This window comes from Buteo buteo, chromosome 16 (assembly GCF_964188355.1).
Source record: "Buteo buteo chromosome 16, bButBut1.hap1.1, whole genome shotgun sequence".
NCBI lineage: Eukaryota > Metazoa > Chordata > Aves > Accipitriformes > Accipitridae > Buteo > Buteo buteo.
Window position 1 is genome coordinate 29,509,145 of NC_134186.1, and position 20,432 is coordinate 29,529,576.

Below are 20,432 nucleotides of genomic sequence, written 5' to 3' on the forward strand. Positions count from 1 at the left end.
CCTTCCTCCCTGTCCTGCCATAGGGAAAGGGCTGCTGCCTTCCTCTGCCTCCGCCCATCCAGCCCCAACACCCAGAACCAGGGAGCAGCCTGTCCCTGCCTGGTCCTGGATATCCCCCCAACCCCATGGCTGGTCCCCGGTCCCCCCCAAGCCCCGGCAAAGCGCCTCTCCTGCAACAGCAGCCACAGGCAATGGGCCAGCAGGTCACTTTATTCAGGGATGCCGTGAGGATTTCCACCCCTCCAGTCCCTTCCTAGCCCCCCAATCTGTCCCGGTGATCCCTGAGACACCCCCAAATCGCCCTGGGTGATAGCAGGAGACACCCCCCTCGTCGCCCTGCTCCCGACAGGCTCCCCATGCTGGGCTGGCACCCACCCAACCTTCCCCTTCCCTCTGCCCCCCATCGGGGCTCGAGCCATCCCCATAGCTCCCCCAAACCCCACAGAGATGGGGTGATCTCTCTGGCTGCTGGGGGTCCTATCCCCACCCCTGCCCTGCTGGTACTGGGACCAGCATCCCTGGCCCCAGGGAAGGGGGGTGATGCTCCATCACCCCCCCGTGGCACCATACGAGTCATCCTCCGGCCCCGTGCAGAGGTGGGGGGCACCCATCCGCAGCGGCCGGCTCCGGTAGCGCCTGGAGATCCAGGTGAAAAGCAGGCAGGAGACCGACTGGATCCCCGCCAGCAGGAAGAAGTAGTTGTCCACGCGGCAGCTGTTGATGCTCCCTGGGAGCAGGAGGGTGGTCAGAGCCGGGGGGGCTGACCCTCAGGACACCCCCGTGTCCTGCACCCCATCCCTGCTGGCCATAAAGGCACCCCGAGCAGGAGGTGACACCCGCGTCAGCGCTCACCGTTGTCCTCCGGGCAGCACGTCCACCCGTGGGTGGGCAGTGAGAGGAGGGTCAGCAGCCCCGACCCCAGCAGCGAGCCCACCCCGGAGATGAAGAAGAAGAGACCCACGATGGCTCCTTTCATGGACTTGGGGGCCTCGGCGTAGGCAAACTCCAGGCCTGCGGGAAAGCAGAGAGCGCGCGGGGAAAGGCTCGAACCCTTTGGGGTTCCTCCACCAAACCCAACCGCTGTGGCGGGGGGCCGCGGTGGATACCCCCAGAACTGGGGGAGGGAGGCACCGCTCACCAGGGATGCTGGCAAAGAGCTCGCCGACGCCGATGAGCAGGTACTGGGGGACCTGCCACCAGATGGGCAGCGTGGCGGCCAGGTAGCGGTCCTTGCCGACGAGCTGCAGCACCGTCTGGTTGCGGCGCGCGTACTGCAGCCGCTCTCGCTCCAGGATGCCTGTGGGATGCGGGCAGCGGGGGGCTGAGCGCCCACCGAGCCCCTGCCCGCCGCAGCATCCCACCCCAGCCCGGGTCCTACCTGCCGTGAGGACGGAGGCGAGGCCGAAGAACGTGCCCAGGGCCATCTGCTTGAGAGCCGACGGCAGCAGCCTCCGCTTGGCTAGGAAGGGGTCGATGATGTGGTCCTTCAGGGGCACCAAGACCAGCAAGACCACCACGTTGGCGAGGAGCGGCCAAGCATCTGGGAACTGCCGGGCAAAGGCAGGTCAAGCCCCAGCCCTCGCCCGCGGTGGGGAGCTCAGCATTTCATGGAACGCCCCAGCTCCCACCCATCGGGTCCACATTGCTGCCGGCTCCATCCCTCACCGTATAGCCCTGGAGGGTGCTGGCACGGTCCTGGCTGTGTCGGAAGATGCTGGGGATGTGGAGGTGCAAACCCTGCAGGTAATACGTCGACTGCATCTGAAAGGCAGCGGGACGGTGGGTCCACGGGCTCAGGTCCCGGACGGACCCACCACCACCGACGGTCCCTGCTCAGCGCAGAGCCCACCCCACCCCTCACCTGGAAGTAGACCATCCAGTAAGGGATGAAGGTCAGCATCACGGGCAGGATCCGGGCCAGCACCTGGAAGTTGGCAAGGTCTTCCTCAGGCGAAGGGGCTCCAGGTTGGGCTCCGCTGTTGGGGAGAGGGTCCCCAGCCTCCCACCGGCGAGTGCTCAGCCTGGGGAGAGTGACCACATGGGAGAGGCCAGGGCTGGGAGGGCTCAGCCCCCTGCAGACCCCCCCCAACCCTTCTCACCTGGCCCCCGTGCCCCCCAGACGGGTGCAGCCGCAAATCTGCAGGGCCAGCTCGATCATGGCAGAGACCTGGCTGCCCGTGGGGGGCTTGGTGACGAAGGTAGGGGTGGCCAGGAGGAAGGTGAGGAGGGCCAAGGCAAGACAGGCGACGGGGATGAGGTAGCCGGCCAGAAAGCTGATGTTCTGCTGAACAAAGGCCACCACCAGCAGGGAGAAGACGGCCCCGATGTTGATGCTCCAGTAGAACCAGTTGAAGAAGCGTCGCGTGGCGTCACCACCCTGGTCCCTCACCTGCCAGCGTGGAGGGACGGGCCCCGGGGCCGGCTCTCAGCCCCGGCGGCACCGAACCTCAGCCCTGAGCGCAGGGCTTCTGCTTCATCCCCTGTCCCCCCACCCTCCCGCATCCCCCCACGCCCCATCCCACCACCCTCCCGCGCCCCATCCCACCCCTCACCTCCTGGCTTCCCTCCCTTCTTCCCCCACCAAGGATGTCCCAAGGGTCTCAAAGGGTTTGGAGGCGATCTATGGGGTGCAACCACATCTCCTCCACCCCTTGGGACACTCTACCCCCCCTTGGCTCGGCAGAAGGGGAAGGGAGACCCACAGGTCCACGGCAGCCCGGTGCGGGGCGAGCACCCGGCCGGGAGGAGCCGTTTGGGAAGGGGCAGAGGGAGAAGGATGCCGCCGGCTGCCACGCTCACCTGGTCGGCACCGAAGGGGGTGAGGTTGGCTCTGACGGAGCTGACGCCCAGTGCCAAGAGCAGGAGGCCGCTGTAGATGGTGGGGGCACAATACTGCTCGGGGGGCTGCCCCTGGCACGTCCCACCGCGGTGCCAAGAGCGGTTTGGGATGGTGGCGGCGGGCAGCTGCCCGCACGCCGAAAGGCGCCCGTCCAGCGACGCGGTGACGGGCAGCAGGCAGGCGGCTAGCAGGTACAGCAAGAGGCTGAGGACCACGGTGCCGTAGCGGCCGAGGTAGACGTCGGCCAGCCAGCCGCCGACGGGCGAGAGCAGGTAGGAAGCCCCCAGAAAGAACAGGCAGGCGCGGGATGCCCGGGTGCCCCCCCAGCCGAAGGTGCCGCTGGTGAGGTAGAGCACCAGGTTGGCCGCGGTGCCGAAAAAAGCCGCCCGCTCCAGACCTTCCACCGCCAGCACGGCCGCGCACGCCGCCCCGCGCCCCTTGAGGGGTGTCCCCCCCAGCAAGGGGGTCCGCTCCCCACCGTCCTCCCTCGTCCCGGCCATGTCCTCCTGCCCAGGGGCACCGCGGCTCTCGGCGTGGGCTCTGCTGCCCTTCGCCACCCCCAGTGGGCAGCCCAGCCGGGGGGCCCCGTCCCGCCACGGCCCCTTCTCCGTCCCCCTTGGCCCCCCTCCGGGCTGCCCCCCTCGCCGGGTGGATGTCCTCCGCTCCTGTCCCTCCCCGGTTCCCAGTTCCCCATTCCTGTTGAACAGACACATCATATGACGGCTCAGAAGCGAAAATCCCCGTCGGCCAGCGCGGCATCTCCTTCCCGGGGGCTTTCCCTGTGCCCCCCCCCCGTCATCAGAGGCTTTGCTCACCCTCCCCAGCCATCCCCCACCAGCACAGCTCTGCGGGGTCCTCAGCACCAAAGCCCCTCGCTAAGGCTGGGGTCTTCCCCAGCTATGGGGGTGTCGGAGCCCCACATGTGCTAGGGGATGTTGTGCGCCCACCAGCACCCACCGGAGCCTCCCAGGACCAGCGTAAAGCTGGGCTGAGCTGAGCTCAGGGCTACTGCACCGGCTCCCCCCACGGCATGCACACGCACACCCAAAATCCCCAACCCACGAGCACACAGCGGTTTATTTTGCAGCCTGATTTCCTAAGGAAATGGGGCTGCGTTTGCCTGTTTGCCTCTTGCACTCTGATATTTTCCACCGGACTCGGCAGCGAGACACAGTGCAAAGCTTTTAAGTTTCCGTAAGTTTTTAAAAAAAATAAATTAAAAAAATTAGTACCTGAGAAAGGCAGGAAGCTCAGGGCAGAGAGCTAACGGGCATGTACGCTCCCAGCCCTCTGCACCCCCAAACTCCCACCCTGACCATGCGAGTTTCCAGGTCCCCACAGCATCCTCCAGCTCCTCCATGTTCTTGCACCCCCTCCTGCCCAAACAAGCCCCTCCGGGCTTTCTGGGGCAGGGGAAGAGCCCCCCAGCCCGCAGCCACAGCTCCTGCCATCCCCATGGCTCCCGGCATCCCCCCGGCCATCAGGCAGCCCCACCTGGCAGAGGGACCAGCTCTCCGGGACATGGGGGTTTCGATGAGCTCTGTGATGACCAGCAGCTGGGCAAGGGAATTTCAATCCGTATTTTCGGCTGGCGGAGGGGGGAGACCCCCCCAGCCCAGCCCAGCTTGTTTGTAACATCCACCTACCTGCCAGCGACCTCCCTCCTGCCAGGGCTCGGCCGGCGGAGAGGCAGGGGAGCTGGGTGGCACGTCTTTGGGGTCACCGTGGGTTGTCCCCTGCGGGTCTCTCGTGCCACGGGGTGAAGCAGGGTGTGAAGGAACCCCCAGCCAGGCAGCACCGAAAGATGCTGGCCATGGCCTCGCAAGCATCCTCCTGCCCACCTCAGCCCCAGAAAATGGGGGAGAAGGAGGGAGCCTCACGCTCTGCTCCATCACCCCATGGAGCTCCCAGAGCTCGGGGGACCCCAAGTCCCACCGTGTCACCGGTGACGCCGACCCAAGCCCACGACACGGCAGCACACCAGGAGCTGCAAATCGTGGCTCTTTTGCAAGATCCACATCCCCCCCGGGGGCTGAACGTGACCTGGGGTGAGACCGCCGGGTCTCCGTGGCTCCCGTAACCCCGAGGGACGCCGCAGGCACGTGGCGTGGTCCCCGAGCGGAGCCCACCTCCGCTTGACCCCCCGCTTTCCCCCCTCCCTGCCCCACCGCAGGCGTGCAGGATGGAGCCACCTCATCGCGCTCCTCCGCCCCACGGCGCTGAGCTGGCTTCCTGCAGCCCTCGACCTCAAGCCGGGAGCGGAGAGCGCGCGAGCGGCAAGCAGGGCGCGGGGCCGTATCTAAACCATGTCCCCGAGCTGCTGAGCAGGACGGGACCACCAAAGCCCCGGCTCCCCAACCGTCATGGGGCTGCCCCACAACCGCTGAGCAGGATGGAGGGGGTCTGCCTGCTCCTGGCGGCTCTCTCCGCCGCGGCACCCGGACAAGGTACGGCAACGTCCTCACCCTCTCCCTTCCCATCCCTCTTTGTGTGCCGGGATCCCGGGGCGATGGCTCCGCTGATTTCGGAGCTGGGTACCTGTCACCTCCCCGGGCTGGGTCCTGCTGGGGCAGGAGGTGTCGGTGCCCGCACGCGGATGTTACCGGCGGTGGTTCGGCGCCGAGCGAGGATGCTCTGCAGGCAGCTCTGCAGGGTTGTGCTCTTCTCCTTCCTGAGGTGCTCGGCGTGGCTGCTCCAACCCCTGCCCCTTCTCGACGTGCCCCTCGCCGCCCGGTGGGAGAGAGGGAAGGGGGTCCCTCCTTGGGGGCTGGTGACTCTGGGGACCCTAAAAGGGGTCTCAGGGCCGTGCTGCCCGCCGGCTCCAACCCCTGGCCCTGGGGGGACAGGGTGATGCTCTCCTGGTTTTGGCAGGCATGGGCCAAAACCCATCCTGTCTGGTCACGTCACCAGCATCACCCCGGGATGGTTTTTGGGGGACGATGCCACCTGCTCCCCCTGGCCCGGCAGGGTTTACGGTGGTTTTACACCCAAAATGGCTGCTAAGAAGCAGCCTCGACACCTCCGATCAATCGGGGAGTGATCGCCATTGCCCGCGTTTCCGCTAACGGCTCCTTCCCACACCTTTGCCGACACGCTGCCGGCTGCCTGCGCCCTGCCTGCAGGCTCGAGGCACGGTGCTGCCTGACACCGGGACCCCGTGGAGCAGCTCTTCCCTGCCGCATCCCTGGCTCCTGCGCTCATCCCTTACCTTTTCCTTTAGTATTTGTTTAACACCAAGCCAGAGCCCACCGGCTAAGGTGGTGGTTTCCCACTGAGCCCACCGTCTCCCCGGGACGCCCACCCAACGCACCCCAACCAGCCCCCCAAATCGCTATAGATATCTCTCGCAGCAATGGATGAGCAAAGGTGGGAGCGGGCTCTGTCAGCACGGCGCGCTGACGTAGCGGTTGCAAAAAGTGCCCTTTTTTGGTCAGAAATCATTACTGCAATAATTGCGTTATCGCGCCCCGTGCAGTCGGGGTATGGAGAAAGCCGCGATTTTGGTGGCGATGGCGGCAAACACACCTCGCCTCACTCATGGGGAAAAATCCTTCGCCCTGGAGGAGCCGAATGGTGAATATTTTCCAGCGATAACCGTGGGAGCCCGGCAAGCGGCTTGGCTACAGCGGGCTGCTCATACGCGTTGAGGCAAAGGGACAGGAATGAGGGAACGGGGAGGATGGGATTGAGCCCTGCATCCAAAATGATGCCATGCCCTCGGGGTGCTCAGGGAGAGGGAAAAGCCTAAAATGAGGCCACGGTGGCAGAAGCATCCACTCACCTGCGGCACCGACTCGCGGGGGGCTGTGCTGGGGGTGCAGGCAGGCAGGTACAGGCAGCGGGCAGACCCTCTCTGTCGGCAGGGGCGGTGAGCCGGGAGCCAGCAGCATCGCCCGCAGCCCGAGCGCGTGACGGCATCCCCGGCTTCGGCTTTCCCACCGGTGAGTTACGTCCCAATATTGCCGTATTTAGGGCCAGATTCTGCCTGCCCCTGTCCTGTGCGCAGACCCCGTGCCAGGATTTGGCCCTAGAGCACGTTCCCCCCGCAGCGGGCTGATGTGAGGACATGGGGAGCAACTTTTAGGGGTGCAAGAGAGCCGTGGCCAGGGCTCGAGGGGTCTTCCCACCCATTTTGTGGCATGCCGGGGATGCCATTTTGGCCATCTTTCCCCGGAGGAGCATTACTTTTCGGAGGATTGGGGCGCACATTCCTGCACCCTCTCCGTCTGCCCCCCACCCTCCCCACGGCTGCGTGCCGGGGTGGTGGCAGAGCCACGTCCCTCCGGTTTGCCATCTGTGAGCCGCCAAGCGCCCAGCAGCCGGCGCGGGAGCCGAACCGTCTGCTCCTCACCGCGTCCCCGCATCTTGCCAGGAGAGCGGGGCCTGAGCCAAAAAAGGGAGGGTTGGCCCCCCCGGTACCCACTGACCTCAATCCTGCTTTCGCCGTGGTGGCTGCCGGGGCTCCGGGTGTACGTCTGTCCGGCGGCACATCTGTCCGTCCTGCAGCCGTCAGCCCCGTCCTCCCACCGTGCCACCTCCCGCCCTGCTCAGAGCGGCCGTTCAGCCCCGAATGGGGGGTCCTGGTGGGCTCAGCCCCTCACACCCTCTGCCCCTTCCTCCCCGCAGCCCCCGCCGAGCCAACGGGACCTCCCAGCACCCCGGCGGGCAGCGTGGCTGGAAACGCCTCGGTGGCACCAGGTGAGCGCAGAAGGGCCAGGGACCTCCTTGCACCCGTATTTCGGTGGGGAGAGGGGAGCCCGGGGGCAGCATCATCCCATCCCGCTGCTGGAGCCGGCATCGGGGACGGTGCCAGGGTCATCCGTACCCCCTTCCCCGGCGTCTCACCCAGGTCCCGGCACGCTGCGGCTGGCCGGCGGCCGGAGCCGGTGCGAAGGTCGGGTGGAGATGGAGCAGGCGGGTGCCTGGGGCACGGTGTGCGACGACGCCTGGGACCTGGCCGACGCCGACGTCGTGTGCCGGCAACTGCGGTGCGGCCGGGCCGTGCGCGTCCGCGGCGGCGCTGCCTTCGGCCGGGGCAGCGGACCCATCCTCCGGGATGAGGTGGGCTGCGAGGGGCACGAGGAACATCTCTGGGACTGCCCGGCTGCGCCGGAGCACGACTGCAGCCACAAGGAAGACGCCGGCGTGGTGTGCTCAGGTGGGTCCGGCACGTGCCGGGTCTGGCGGACACCAAGCAAGGTTTGGGGTCCGTTGGGCAGAGGTGTCGGGCAGGGTGCAGGCAGCACATCCCCAGCTCCGTCCTCTGCCCGCAGAGCACCAGGAGTGGCGGCTCTCCGGCGGCCGGGACGGTTGCGCCGGCCGGGTCGAAGTCTTCTTCCGCGGCACGTGGAGCACGGTGTGCGACAGCACGTGGTACCAGCTGGAGGCGAGCGTGCTGTGCCGCACGCTGGGCTGCGGCGAGCCCCTCCGGCAACTCTCCTTCGGCCACACGCTGCCCGGCAAGATGCTCTACCAGTGCGGGAGCCAGCAGCCGTCGCTGGCCCACTGCCAGTGGACCTACAACAAATCGGCTCCCTGCCACCAGTCCCGGGCGGTCGGCGTGGTCTGCAACGGTACGGGATCCCTCCTGCCCGGCTCCGCGGGTGCGGGGGGCTGACCGCCTTTTTGCGGCCATGGCGGGGGGGGGTCCCCCTGCAGAAAGAGCTGCAACCCGGCTTCTTCTTGCCCCCCATCCCTGTCGCCCTCCTGCCAGGCTCCCAGGGCTTGCAGACGCCAACCCCGATGGCCGCAGTGACGCCGAGCAACGTCACGCTCCTAGGCGGTGAGTGTCCTGCAGAGCCTCAGCCATGACCCGGGTCTGGGGGGGCTGCAGGGAGCACCCAACTCGCCCCCTTACCTGGAAGGAGGATGTCTCGGGTGTCACAAGCTGTGTCCGTTCTCTGTCTCAGCTGAGGAGGGCTCCCCGGCCGTGGGGGCACAGTCCTCTCTGCACATGCCCCTCTTTGTCCTCTGCCTGGTCCTGGCAGCACTGCTCCTGCTCACCGTGCTGGCCTTCACCGCCGCCCTGCTGAGGGTGAGGAAGATGAGCGGTAAGGAGCGCCTGTGGGGGCACGGCAGGCTCTGGCCATGGAGGGGGTGACACTGCCAGCCCAGCCAGGGCCATCCCACTCCCTGGGCTCGGCTCAGCCGCGGGAGCGGGGGCCGGCTGAGCCGTGGAGCGGCTGATCCGCGGAGCAGCTGAGCGGGCGCAACCCCCCTTGTTCCTGCAGCCCACGCCGTGTCCTCCCTCGGGCTAGCCGGGCCGGTGCTGGTGACCCACAGTGCCCAGAGCCCCGACATGTCCTCTGGGATCTCCAACGACTACAGGGAGATGCCCCCCAACCTTCCCAAAGGACCAGGTAGGTCTGGCAGGTCACCGGCCCCCCTCGAGGGCTGTGGGGCAGGAGGTCCCGGCTGGTGACGGCCGCCCCATTCCCATCTCACCCCCAAACCTGCTGGTCACAGCCCTTCCCACCGCCAAGGACTCCGACTCCGACTCTGACTACGAACACTACGACTTCAGCAGCAAGCCGCCCATGGCCCTCTCCACCTTCCACAGTGAGTATCCCACCCAGCCCCGGGACCCCCGCCGCCCTGCCCTGGGGTCCCCCTGCTGATGCCCCCTCCCTGCCCTCCCCGCAGACTCGCTGCGCCGGCAGCCCGGGGGACAGACGCTCCTGCTGATGCCCAGCCAGGACGGGACGGAGCCGTTGCCTGCGGAGGGTACGACACGAGGGGTGCCCGTCCCTCCGTCCCGCGGCACTGGCCGTCCGCCCGTCCTGCCCGTGGGTGGGCGAGTGGCCACCCCGCAGCCCGGGGCTGACGGGAGTCCTGTGCCCCGCAGTGCCGGCCAGGCTAGACCCCCCATCCCGCGGCAGGGCGAGCAGCTCCTCCACCTCCTCTTCCTCCTCCACCGAGCCCTATTGCAATGATGGCGCACCCCCGCCACACGCCTGGGTCTGCCCGACGCCCCCCACCGATAGCACCCACCAGCACGCAGCGCCCACCGCCCACGGCTACACCGGCTACCCCGGCACAGGTGGGTACCGCCGGCAGGCTGTGTGGTCCCAGGGACTGGAGTAGGGATGGGGACAGCCCTGGGGATGGGAGTGGGGATGGAGAGACCCCAAGGATAGGAGCAAGGGATGGAGAGACCCCAGGGATGGGAACAGGGATGGAGAGACCCCAGGGATGGGAACAGGGATGGGGATGGGAGCAGGGATGGACAGACGCCAAAGGCAGGAGCAGGAATGGGGACAGCCCTGAGGACAGGAGCAGGGATGGAGAGACTCCAAGGATGGGAGCAGGGATGGGAATAGCCCTGGGGAGGGGAATGGAGGTGGGGCGACCCTGGGAATAGAAGCAGGGATTGGGAAAATCCCAGGGAGGCAATGGGACTGAGGGACCTCAGGGGGTGGGAGCAGGGATGGAAGGTGCCAGTAAGAGACGCTCTTTCCCCCAGCTCCCCCAGCAATGCCCCGTGTGCCCACCCCAGTGATCTCCCACCCGCGGGTACCTGTGTGTCCAGCAGACCCTGATCCCGCCGACAGCTCCAGCACCTCCTCGGGGGAGTGGTACGAGAACGTGCAGGGCACGGAGCCGCCCGGGGACCCGTCCCCATACCCCGGTGAGGACCCCACACTGGCAGAGCAGGAGTGGGGTGGCGTGGGGGGGGGGGAATACAAGGCTCCTCTGCCCCTGCAGCAGCCTCCTCCCGCTCCCTGCCTGATGGGCTCTCTCCCTTGCAGGCTGGCCGGCTCCGTCCTGCCCCTCGGGGGGACACGCACAGGACCCCGACTCCTCTGAGGGCAGCGACTACGATGACATCCAGGGCTCTGCCTACTGAGCCTGCCCGACCGCCGCAGACAGAGGGGCATGGCGGGGGGCACCTGGCACTGTGGGCAGCCAAGGATCTGCCATCCTGCTGCCGACGTCTCCTCTGGACTTCTCTGGCCGTTTCCTCCATGCCACCGGTCCCAGTGGCACCATGGGGATGTTCGGCGCAGGCGAGCTGTGCCGGGCTGCGTGATGCAATTAAAAGCTTTTCTCAGCAGGACACCGTGTCCCTTGGCCATAGGGGTGGCCGGTCACCAGCCCCGCAGCGAGGCTCGGTCACCAAATGCTCCCAAGGGCTCCCAGTTGCCCGCAGGGTGGCAAGGGATAAGTGACCCAAAGATGTCCCTTCCTGCAGTCCCCTGCCAGGCTGGTCACAGCCACCGTGGGCAGCATCGCCTGCACCAGCCATGGGTCCTGGCTGTATGGTGGTGCTGGGGGGGTCCCAGACCCTTCTCACCCCAGCCTGGGGCTGATACCGAGCTGGGAAGTGGGACATAGCCAGCTTCCAGTCCAGGGCGGATATTTGTCCCCCTTGCCCAGAGCTCAGGGGGTAGGGTATGGCCCCCGAGGGAGGAATAACCCCCTCCAGCATCCTCTGTGCCAGGGTGAAAGCTGGCACATCCCACGGTCCACCCGAGCCCCGGCGGGATGCCCGAGCGAAGCAGCATCACCCTGTGCCAGGCGCAGCTTGGGGACAGGGACACTGGTGGGCTTGGGGTCTGCACCCAGCTGAGCCAGGCACAGCACCCAGCCATCACCCACAGGGCTGGGACCCTTTCCATCCCCCTTCCCCGGCGGGGCTTCCCTGTGCCCCATACGGCTCTTTCTGCCAGCAAGCCGAATCCCGCGGAGCATCTCCCACCCCGGTACCCATCGGCGGGTTTCCATCTCCCGGGGCACAACGAGGTGGAGCCTCGGCGGAGGCTGGGGTTCAGACCCGCCCCCGTGGAAAATTTGCCCCCCGCCACATCCTTCAGCTGTTTACCAAGGCGAGAGGCTCCGGCGGCCCCGAACAAAGGGGCCACGCCGCAACAACGGAGGAAGCACCAAAATAGCAACAAAGCCCCAGACAAAGGGGAGAGGAGCGAGGCGAGAGCAAGGAGACGGCTGCTGCGAGCGCAGAGGGGACGGGAGTGGGCACGGGGGTGGGCGCAGGGGGTGCCCCCCGTCACACACGTGTGGCTCCCCGTGCCAGGGCGGCGAGGCTGGGGAGGAGATGATGGCACCTTTGCAAAGGGCGGCTGTTGGGACCGCTCGGACCGTGGCACGGCCGGGCAGTGAACTGGGGGATGTTGATGCCCAGGGGGTACCCGTGCCCAGTAAGTACCAGTGTTCCAGGGTGGATAACCCAGTTCCCACTGGGCATGGGGCAAAGGGCCCACGTGTCGTCTCCAGCCAGAAGACAGGTACATCAGCGTCAACTGTTTACTCGAGCTGCTGCTCCTGCACGCAGCGACAGGCGCTAGGAAATGCCATTTCCACCATCATTAGGATAACAGCAGCGTGCTGACAGGCAACAAGCCTGTTCCTGCTTGCACTAAAGGCAGCTCCTGCCTCTTAAAAGGCTTCTCACGGGCAGGCAGCATGTCAGCACGTCCCAGCGCTCTCCCCCGACCCCTCCGGAAAGATATTATAATCATCCTTATCTGTCACAGCGTGCAGACGATGCTGAGCTGACTTGCATTGCCTGCAGCAAGAAGGGATGCTTTAACCGAGCTACGGCACAAACCCCATCTGCGGCATGTCAGGGCCTCCAGAGCCAGCCACGGCTCGGGGGGGGAGGAGGTCTGGACCCCAAGCACCCCACGTCTGTGGGGGTCAGGTATCCTCGGATAACCGGGGGGGGGAGGTGGACCCTTCCTAGAGGCAAAGCATCCCGGGATGCCTCGGAGTGTATCACCGACCTCAGGTCAATTTGGGGTGAGAGGGGCTTGGCTCCTGCCCACAGAACCCCCCGGGACTGGCCCCGGTGCAGCCCCAGCTGAGTCCCACGGGAGAGGTTGGCCCGGGATCGGGTCTGTGACTTGTGCCCCTTTCCCAAGACATTGCCAAAGCTGCGCCAGGCCAGAGCCCGTGGGTGGGTGGGGGGCAGCACCAGGACCTCCAACACCCCATGGAACACCCTGGCAGGGCTTATTCCCATCACAGCCCCAGCCTGGTCGCGGGGTTCAGCAGGAGCCCCAGGATGACTGGGAGGGGATGGGAACAAGCGGGGGCTGCAGGGAGCAGCCCACAGCCCTGCGCTGCGGGGGCTCAGCACTGCCCAGCGCCGGCAGGGGCAGGCAGCGCTCTGCCCGACCAAGGGGATGCAGAGGCTGCAAGAAGCCAAAGGAGCTAGGAGGGCATTGCCGAGCTGGGTTACCTCCAGGGATGCCGGGACCTGGCTGGAGACGGTGTGCCTACGCTGCCAGCATCGCCTGGCATCTCTGCCCGACCTCCCCGAGCATCTCTGCCTGGCCCTGCCTGTGCCTGGCAGCCCACGGCAGCCTGCCGCTCACCGCACGCCAGCAAGCTTCCTCTTGAGTCATGGAAAATCTTCAGCTCGGGGAGAGTTTTGGGGCAGGAAACTCCCAGAGGAGCAGAGGCCCCGCTCCAGGGTTGAGGACCGGAGCATCCCTCCGGGCAACAGCCCAGGGTGGTGGCAGCAGGAGGGGACAGGAGCTCTCCCTAACCTCCCCAAGCTGCCCAATAAGCACAGTTTCCCCAACACCAGGCCCCAGCTGGGTGCTCTCCTTTCAGCAGAAATGCCACCGGGTCAATGGAAAACAGCTGCCATCGTTAGCATGCATGACCTGGATTTGGAGGAATTAATTAGGGCACAATCAATTAAAGCCTCTCCCTTCCCTAGTCCATCACCGCTTGTGCCCCACGTGCCCTTGCAGGGATATATGGTGCCCCTGGGGTGCCAGCAACTGGGAGAAGCAGGGACATGTCTGGATGAAACCTCCCCAATCCCATGGGGCCATCGCGGTGCTTCGGGTGCTGCCGTAGCCTGCAGGGCACGTGGTGGCTTGGCATGGCGTGGCACGGCATGGCATGGCATTGCATGGCATGGCATGGCATGGTGTGGCATGGCATGGTGTGGCATGCATCAGCTCCTTTTCAGGAGCTGGCAGCATGGGCAGCGCCTGGCACGGCACATTTCCTGCCCCGGCACGGCAGTGCCGCTCGCCTCGACCGGTGACCGCAGGCGGTGGCGAGGGTGGCGGTGCAGCCAGGGCAGAGCCGATGCAAGCCGGCAAGGAGGAGGAGGGAAGCAGCCGCTGGCAAGGGGAGGCTATTTTTGGCAGCGGCTTGTGTTACGTGAGAGCGGCCACAGGTCTCCTTGTGGCAGCGAGGGTGGGATCCGGCGCTCGTGGGAGCTTGGGCTGTTGGGTTTAGTGGCTGTCACCCATTTTCCCATTGCAACCCAGTGTGCTGGCTCCCAAAAGAGCTCACCGGCACCAGGGAGCTGCTGCTGGGGCTGGGATTCCTCCCGGTGAATGCCGCCAGCTCTGACCACCCAGAAACCTCCCGCACCCCTTGGCTCGTCCCCCCCCGGCTCTCCTTCGGGTGCCAGCTCTGGGTGCCCCTGGCTCTCGCTTGGCCACGCTGCCTTCGAGTCACCAGCAGCTTTTTGGGCACCCAAGAGAGAGCTGGGGTCCCCCGGACCCCTGTACATTCACCATCTCCTGGGCTCACACCCTCTGCAGAGATGGGGGGCTGATGGGGGGACCCCAGGATGGGATGGGGGGGCTTCGCCCCCCCCCGGTTTCTCTCCCCTTTGCTCTTGCTCTCATGCTCAGCGGGACCTGGGGAGGCAGCTGCCAGGTTAAGACTTCAAACGAGCATAGATGTGACGCAGAAAACCACAGAGGGAGGAAAAACAGCCTGTTCCTGCCCGTCCCCCCTTGCCTGCCTTCCCCGGGCTGGGTAGCAGAGGCGGCGGTGCCCCCGGCAGCCTCCCGCTCAGCCGCCAGCGCCGGGGCGGAGGAGGCGGCTGGCCGTGCCCATGGCAGCCCAGTTGCCCACCCTGCGCCTGCTGGTCTTGCTGGGGATGTGGGGTGAGTACGGTGGGGGCTCAGTGCCGCCAAGGGGTAGGGGGTGTGGGGGCCGTGGTCGCTTTACCCGAGCGTACCCGCTGTGCCGGCAGCTCCGGTGGCAGGGATGCGGAAGGGGACCCAGCCTTGCCGCAGCCCGGGACCCCTGAAATCCCACGGCAAAACCCCCCGGGTTTCCCGCTGCCAGGCAGCCGGGCATGTTTTGGGGGGGCTCAGCCCTGTGCCCTCGGCTGGGGGTCACCGATGCTCCTGTCTCGGCTCACTCGTGGCACCGGGCCGGGGGTCCCACGTGCCCGTCCTGGGCAAATCCCGAGCACGGGGGCTCGGGCCGGGGAGGGGGAGAGGGGCTGGTGACCAGCAGCGGGACCGCCGAGCCCACACCAAAACGCGGGCGGCGAGGAGAGTACGGGCACGCCTCGGCCAGAGCCACGCGTGTCCGGTCCCTCCCGGCTCTGGGGGTCCCCAGGATGGTCATCACACCCCAGGAGTGAGCCTACGGGTGCTGGGGGGCAGGCAGCCGCCCCCCATCCTCCTTCTCTGCCAGCTCCTGCCACCCCCAGCTGCCCCTTGGTCCACATGGCGTAGGCACCGTGCCGCTCCGGCTCATTGCGGTGATGGTGGGACCATCCGTCGCTGCTTGGCCGTACTCTTCCTACCAGTAGTGACGCTAGCTAGTTAGCGGTAATTAGCAGGTGCCCTTGTCTGTCTTTTTTCAGCCATAATTGTGTACCAGCAGATGGATGGGCAGCCTAGCAGGCAGCGCTATGGCCAGTTGCGTGAAGTCGTTTGTATTTATTTATTTTAATTAAAGGTGTGAGGAGGAGGAGCGAGAGCAAATTCACCGAGAAAGCCAGAAAATGGTCTTCTATTGCTAAGGAAAAAGCCAGCATGACCCAGCCTCCTCCTCCTCCGGCCCCAAGCACCGCGGAGGGGCATGCGGCCAGCCTGGGGCTTTGTCTCCATTGCTGAGCTTTGGGGACAGAGGTGTCCCCCAAACATTACAGCCGGGTCGGCGCAGAGTATGGCATGGCCAGGGAGCTCCTGGCCGCCATCGCCGGCTCCTTTCCACCGGCAGCATCTTTACCCTGGTGAAAGGCTGACCTGAGCCCCCAGAATCGCCTTTCTCCCCCAAAATAACCACCAAGAGGCCAAAAGCCAGGAGCCTCTGCCCTCGGCTGGGGGCTCCCACCTCCCCCGGGGCGAGGAGCAGGACTGACGCCCTGTCCCCCTCTCTCTTGCAGCCATCCCCGGCCACGGAGGAGCCACCCTGAGCGCTGGAGGTGAGAGCGCACGGGGACAAAGCCTCGGGGACCGCGCCGCGGCTTCGTTAGCAGCTCCTCGGCCGGGGCTTCGTTAGCATGGCGGCTGCCAGAGCTGCCTCGGCCGGGAAGCTGGCTCCGCTGCATCGCGGGCTCCACGCAGCCTAGCGTCCCAGCTCAACCCCACGGCACCCGCACATACCCCCGCGAGCCCCCCTGCCTGCCCGTGCGCCCCCCAACGCTCCGTTTCCTTCCTGCCCCACTTTGCGAGAAGCCCCGGCTGCCGCCGCGGGGCACGCCGGTGCCGAGCGGCCAGCCTGACTGCAGCGACGAGCCGACAAGGGCTTTTCCAGCCCCGGGTGGAAAACATGCCACGAAGGGAAGGAAAGCCCCTAACGCCCGTGCTTTCCCCGCAGAGCCCAGCCTGCAGCTCATCGGCGGCGGCTGCCGCTGTGCCGGGATGCTGGAGGTGAAGTGGGATGGCAGGTGGAGCCGCGTGTGCCGGGACGGCGTGAGCGAGCCCCGCGTGGACGGCATTTGCCAGCGGCTGGGTTGCGGCCCCTCCATCACCAAACCCCTCCAGCTCGTCTTCACCAGCAGGAAGGAACCACCAAACACAGGGCTGCTGAAGTGCACGCGGCCGGCGGCCGCCCCGGCGACGTGCCGCTGGGTGCCGGGAAATTGCACGGAATATGTCATCGTCATCTGCAGCGGTGAGCCTGGACCCCCACCCTGGCCACCATCGTCCCAGGGGACCAGCTGCCCTGACCTCACCTTTCTCTTCTTGTTTCAGAGCCGGTGAAAACCACCCCCAAGACCCCAACGTTACCGCCGGCCACCACCCCGGAGCCCACCGGTAAGAGCCCCATCCCTGCCCAGCCCCGGGCATGGCAGAGGGGAGTGGAACGGCAACGGCCAAACCGGGGGGCACGCACGGCAAAGCAAACCGCCCCCCGCCTTGCGAGATCGCCTGATCTCATTAACAGTGTTTGCAGCAAGGACGGGGCAGTTAAGCTTCAGATGTGGCGGGCTCGAGGACTTTCTGCTCAAGAACGGAGAGAAATGTCGTCTCGGTCTGTAACGAGATGCTTTTTTTTCCCCCATCCCTTGCCAGGACCCGCCAGGCTGCGGCTGGTGGACGGGGACTTTGGCTGCTCGGGCTTTGTGGAGCTGCACAGGCAGGGGCTGTGGGGGGCCGTGGCGGAGAGCCCGGGCATCTGGCTGGAGCTGGCCACCCGCATCTGCCAGGATCTCCACTGCGGCACCTCCATCGACAGCCGTAGCTACGCCAAGCCGGAGCGAGGAAGCCACTTGCCGGTCCGGTGGGAGGTGGTGGAGTCCTGCAAGACCCCTTCACTCTTCGACTGCTTCAACAGGACCAGTGCCCGGCGGGGGGAAGAGCCTGCCTTCATCATCTGCTCCGGTAAGAGCTCGCCCCAGCGTGGTCCCCGCTCCTTCCCCGGACCCCTTGCTTGCCCTGGCCAACCGGCTGAGCGGTCCGTGGCTTGCTCTGGGGCCGCGGGCTGCTTTCCCCCTTGCAGAGGTGTGAGAACCCCGGCGATATCGCTGGGCTGGATGCCTGGCCGCAGGCTGAAGCCCCGGGCCACACAACAGCCCCATCCCCATCTGCCCCCCACCCCCCCACCCCCCCACTCCTGCTCTTGCTCTCCTGCACGCGAAGGCAAAACAGGAAACCTCCCCGCTGCGCCCGGTTCCTGGCAGCGGCACCCCCAGCCCCGGGCTTCGAACGCAGCGGCGTTGCAAGTAGGAAAACCCGGGGAGCGAGAGCAGCGGATAGCAAGCGCCGTGTTAGCACCCCAAAACCCAACACGGGCGTGCGGGGCATGGCGGCAGAGCCCGGCACCCTGCTCGTCCGTACTTCTCCGGTGCTTGCCACGAGCATCTCCCTGCTGTGAACACCTCCCCTGCCACGAGCATCTCCCCGCGGAGCGGCTTGGTGCCGGTGCCGCAGCACGGAGAGCCAAGCCACGGGGCGAGGAGCGGGCTCGCTTCGGGCCCTGCCATCTGCCCGAGCTTAAAAGCCCGCCTGTGGGATTTGGGGGTTTAACGGGCTGCACCGCGGCAGCTGGCAGAGCGGGCTTCCACCGCTGCGTTTCCCGGAGGGACAGCTCAAAGCTCCTCAACGCGTGGCCCCGGTACGGCTCGCACGTATCCCCCCCGGTCCCAGCGGCACAAGGGGAAGCCGAGATGCCGTGAGCATCCCTGTGCCAAGAGCCGGTCCCGGCGGAAGGAGGACCGCGCGCCGGCAGGATGCCGAGCCCCACGGAGGCGGCCGTGATGTCTCCCCGTGGGTCCGACCCCCTCTCTGCCTCTCTCCCCCAGGCTCCCAGCCCCAGGCCCTGCGGAGGCTGGCGGCCGGCCCCACGCCGTGCGAAGGGGACGTCGAGGTCTTTCACGAGGGGCAGTGGCACGTGCTGTGCGACAATTCTGCGCAACGAGCCGAGTGGGGCAGGCAGCTGTGTCGGGAGCTGCGGTGCGGGAACCTCTCCTCCAGTACCAAAATCCAGGAACCCCCTTCGACGGGTGTCACCTGTAAGGGTCGCAACCTGCACCTCTGCCGCACCAGCCTCGGGGCTCTCCAGACCTGCTCCAGGACCAGAGTCGTGTGTAAGCCACCGAACGGGGCTCGATCCCCAGGAGCACCGTGGGGATACGGGCAGTGCTGCCTGCAGCACCCGGTGCTGGGCATCCCTGGCTGAAAACCTTGCTCCTGCTGGGAGCTGGGATTTCCACGTGTGAATGCCTTGGGAACGGGCAGAGGATGTGAGCTCGGGGCAGGGGATGGGGAAAAACTTGCCGGGGCTCCCTGCAGTCCTCCCGGCAGGGCGGTGGGTGCTCAACCTCCCGGCATCAGCCTTCGCCTGGGCACGAGGGTCTCGTCCGGTGACACCCGTCCTCTCCCCAGGCCAGGACTCGAAGCCGCAGCCCACCGGCACGGCAGCAGGCACCATCGTGAGCATCTGCCTGGCCCTGCTTCTCTTCGGCATCCTCCTCCTCATCTGCGGCCCTCCTGCCTACAGGAGGCTGATGAAGAGAAGTAGGTGACGAGCGCTGGAGCTTCTCCTCCTCCTCCTCCTCCTGCTCCGCAATCACCACGCGGCAGCTCCGTGCATCCATCCCTGCCGCTTTCCCCCCCATCCCCTTTTGGGAGGGGGGGGTTTTGGGAGATGCACGTGCCGCTCAGCCTGACAGATCCCCCCTGCCCCACGCGGTGTGGGCACAGAGAGGGGGGGTGGCCGGGGGAACAGGGTGCGTTTTGCAGGGATTAGGCGGCGAGCGGACACAAAAGAGCAGGCGGAGGGTCTCGGGGGGGGGGATTACTGGGCAGGGGAGATTATTTGGGATGGCATATGGGGCTGGCGGGGGGGAGGCAGCCGGAGGAAGCGAAGCTTGGGGCAGGGGCATTAGCCAGGTCCTGGGAGAGATCCCCCTCTCACCGCTCGCCTCTGCCTTCCAGTCTCCAAAAAGAAGCAGCGCCAGTGGATCGGCCCCACGGGACTCAACCAGACGGGTGAGGAGCAGTGAGCTGGTGCCCCCCCCCCCACTACCATGGGGCTGGGGCTGGTTTTGGGGCTGGCTTGGGGGCTGCTCGCCCCCGGACCGCAAGAAGCACCGTGGGGCGGAGGTGTGAGCGGGCTCGCGCCCAGCCCCGGCTCTCGCTTCCTGCCACCACGTTGACTCATGGGCGCGATATTAACTCAGCCGGGAGAGCCGAGCCCCGGCTCGCAGCGCGGGAGCGGGTCCCGCTTTTACTCAGCCCCCTTCCCCTCCCAGGCAGCGGGGTGGGTGCGTCGCCTCGAACCTGCTGCTGCGGCCCCAAATCCTCGCCCCCCTCCTTCCCATCCCCCAATCCTGACCCTTCTCCCACCATTTCTTCCAGTCTCCTTCCACCGCAACAGCACCGTCACCCTGAGGCCGCGGGCAGAGGGGCAGCGGGTGCAGGGGGGGGACAACGACTACGCTCAGCCCCCCCAAAAGAGCTCCTACCTCTCGGCTTACCCAGGTAAGCGCAGGAGGATGCCGGGAATGGCTCCTCCGTTCTCCCTTCCCACGCACGCCGGCGGGGATGAACCGCCCGGGCAAGAGCGTCACGGCAAAACTTTTGCCGACATTGGGGGAGGCGGCTGTGCCGGGGCTGGGGTGCACCCCCAGCCGCCAGAATGAGACACATCATTCCCCCGCAGCCCTGGAAGGCACGTGCAGAGCTTCCAACCCTCCGGACAACTCCTCCGACAGCGACTACGACCTGCATTCTGCCCGCAGAGTGTGATGCCCCTTGCCGGAGCTGGGACCCCCTCGGGCTGCCCTGATCCCCAACCGAGCCACCCCCCCCCGCTCCTGCCCACCACCCGGTGCTGTCCCAGGGTGGTCACGCACATGGCAGCAAAGCTGTGCAACTGCTGATGTAGCGGCTTTTCTTGCATTTTCTGCAAGCGA

General features: G+C 66.6%; 3 protein-coding genes across 3 annotated transcripts; 2 read left to right on the forward strand and 1 right to left on the reverse strand.

Moving 5' to 3' along the window:
• Positions 1 to 548: 548 nt before the first annotated feature.
• Positions 549 to 4,199, reverse strand: SLC15A3 (solute carrier family 15 member 3). Its single transcript, XM_075048677.1, has 9 exons — positions 4,156 to 4,199; positions 2,800 to 3,535; positions 2,100 to 2,389; positions 1,862 to 2,021; positions 1,666 to 1,761; positions 1,379 to 1,547; positions 1,139 to 1,297; positions 853 to 1,011; positions 549 to 727 (listed from the first exon to the last, which is right to left on the reverse strand). Exons 1-9 carry the CDS (start codon positions 4,197 to 4,199, stop codon positions 549 to 551), a joined length of 1,992 nt encoding a protein of 663 aa, XP_074904778.1.
• Positions 4,200 to 5,231: 1,032 nt separating this feature from the next.
• On the forward strand, positions 5,232 to 10,685 carry CD6 (CD6 molecule). The gene is made up of 13 exons (XM_075048424.1): positions 5,232 to 5,286; positions 6,703 to 6,780; positions 7,466 to 7,537; positions 7,689 to 7,997; positions 8,113 to 8,412; positions 8,553 to 8,621; positions 8,749 to 8,889; positions 9,070 to 9,196; positions 9,279 to 9,397; positions 9,482 to 9,562; positions 9,684 to 9,878; positions 10,302 to 10,466; positions 10,588 to 10,685. Exons 1-13 carry the CDS (start codon positions 5,232 to 5,234, stop codon positions 10,683 to 10,685), a joined length of 1,809 nt encoding a protein of 602 aa, XP_074904525.1.
• Positions 10,686 to 14,666: 3,981 nt separating this feature from the next.
• CD5 (CD5 molecule) lies at positions 14,667 to 20,265 on the forward strand. The gene is made up of 10 exons (XM_075048432.1): positions 14,667 to 14,718; positions 15,957 to 15,995; positions 16,391 to 16,687; positions 16,768 to 16,830; positions 17,089 to 17,397; positions 18,318 to 18,602; positions 18,901 to 19,032; positions 19,453 to 19,506; positions 19,876 to 19,998; positions 20,180 to 20,265. Exons 1-10 carry the CDS (start codon positions 14,667 to 14,669, stop codon positions 20,263 to 20,265), a joined length of 1,440 nt encoding a protein of 479 aa, XP_074904533.1.
• Positions 20,266 to 20,432: the final 167 nt, after the last annotated feature.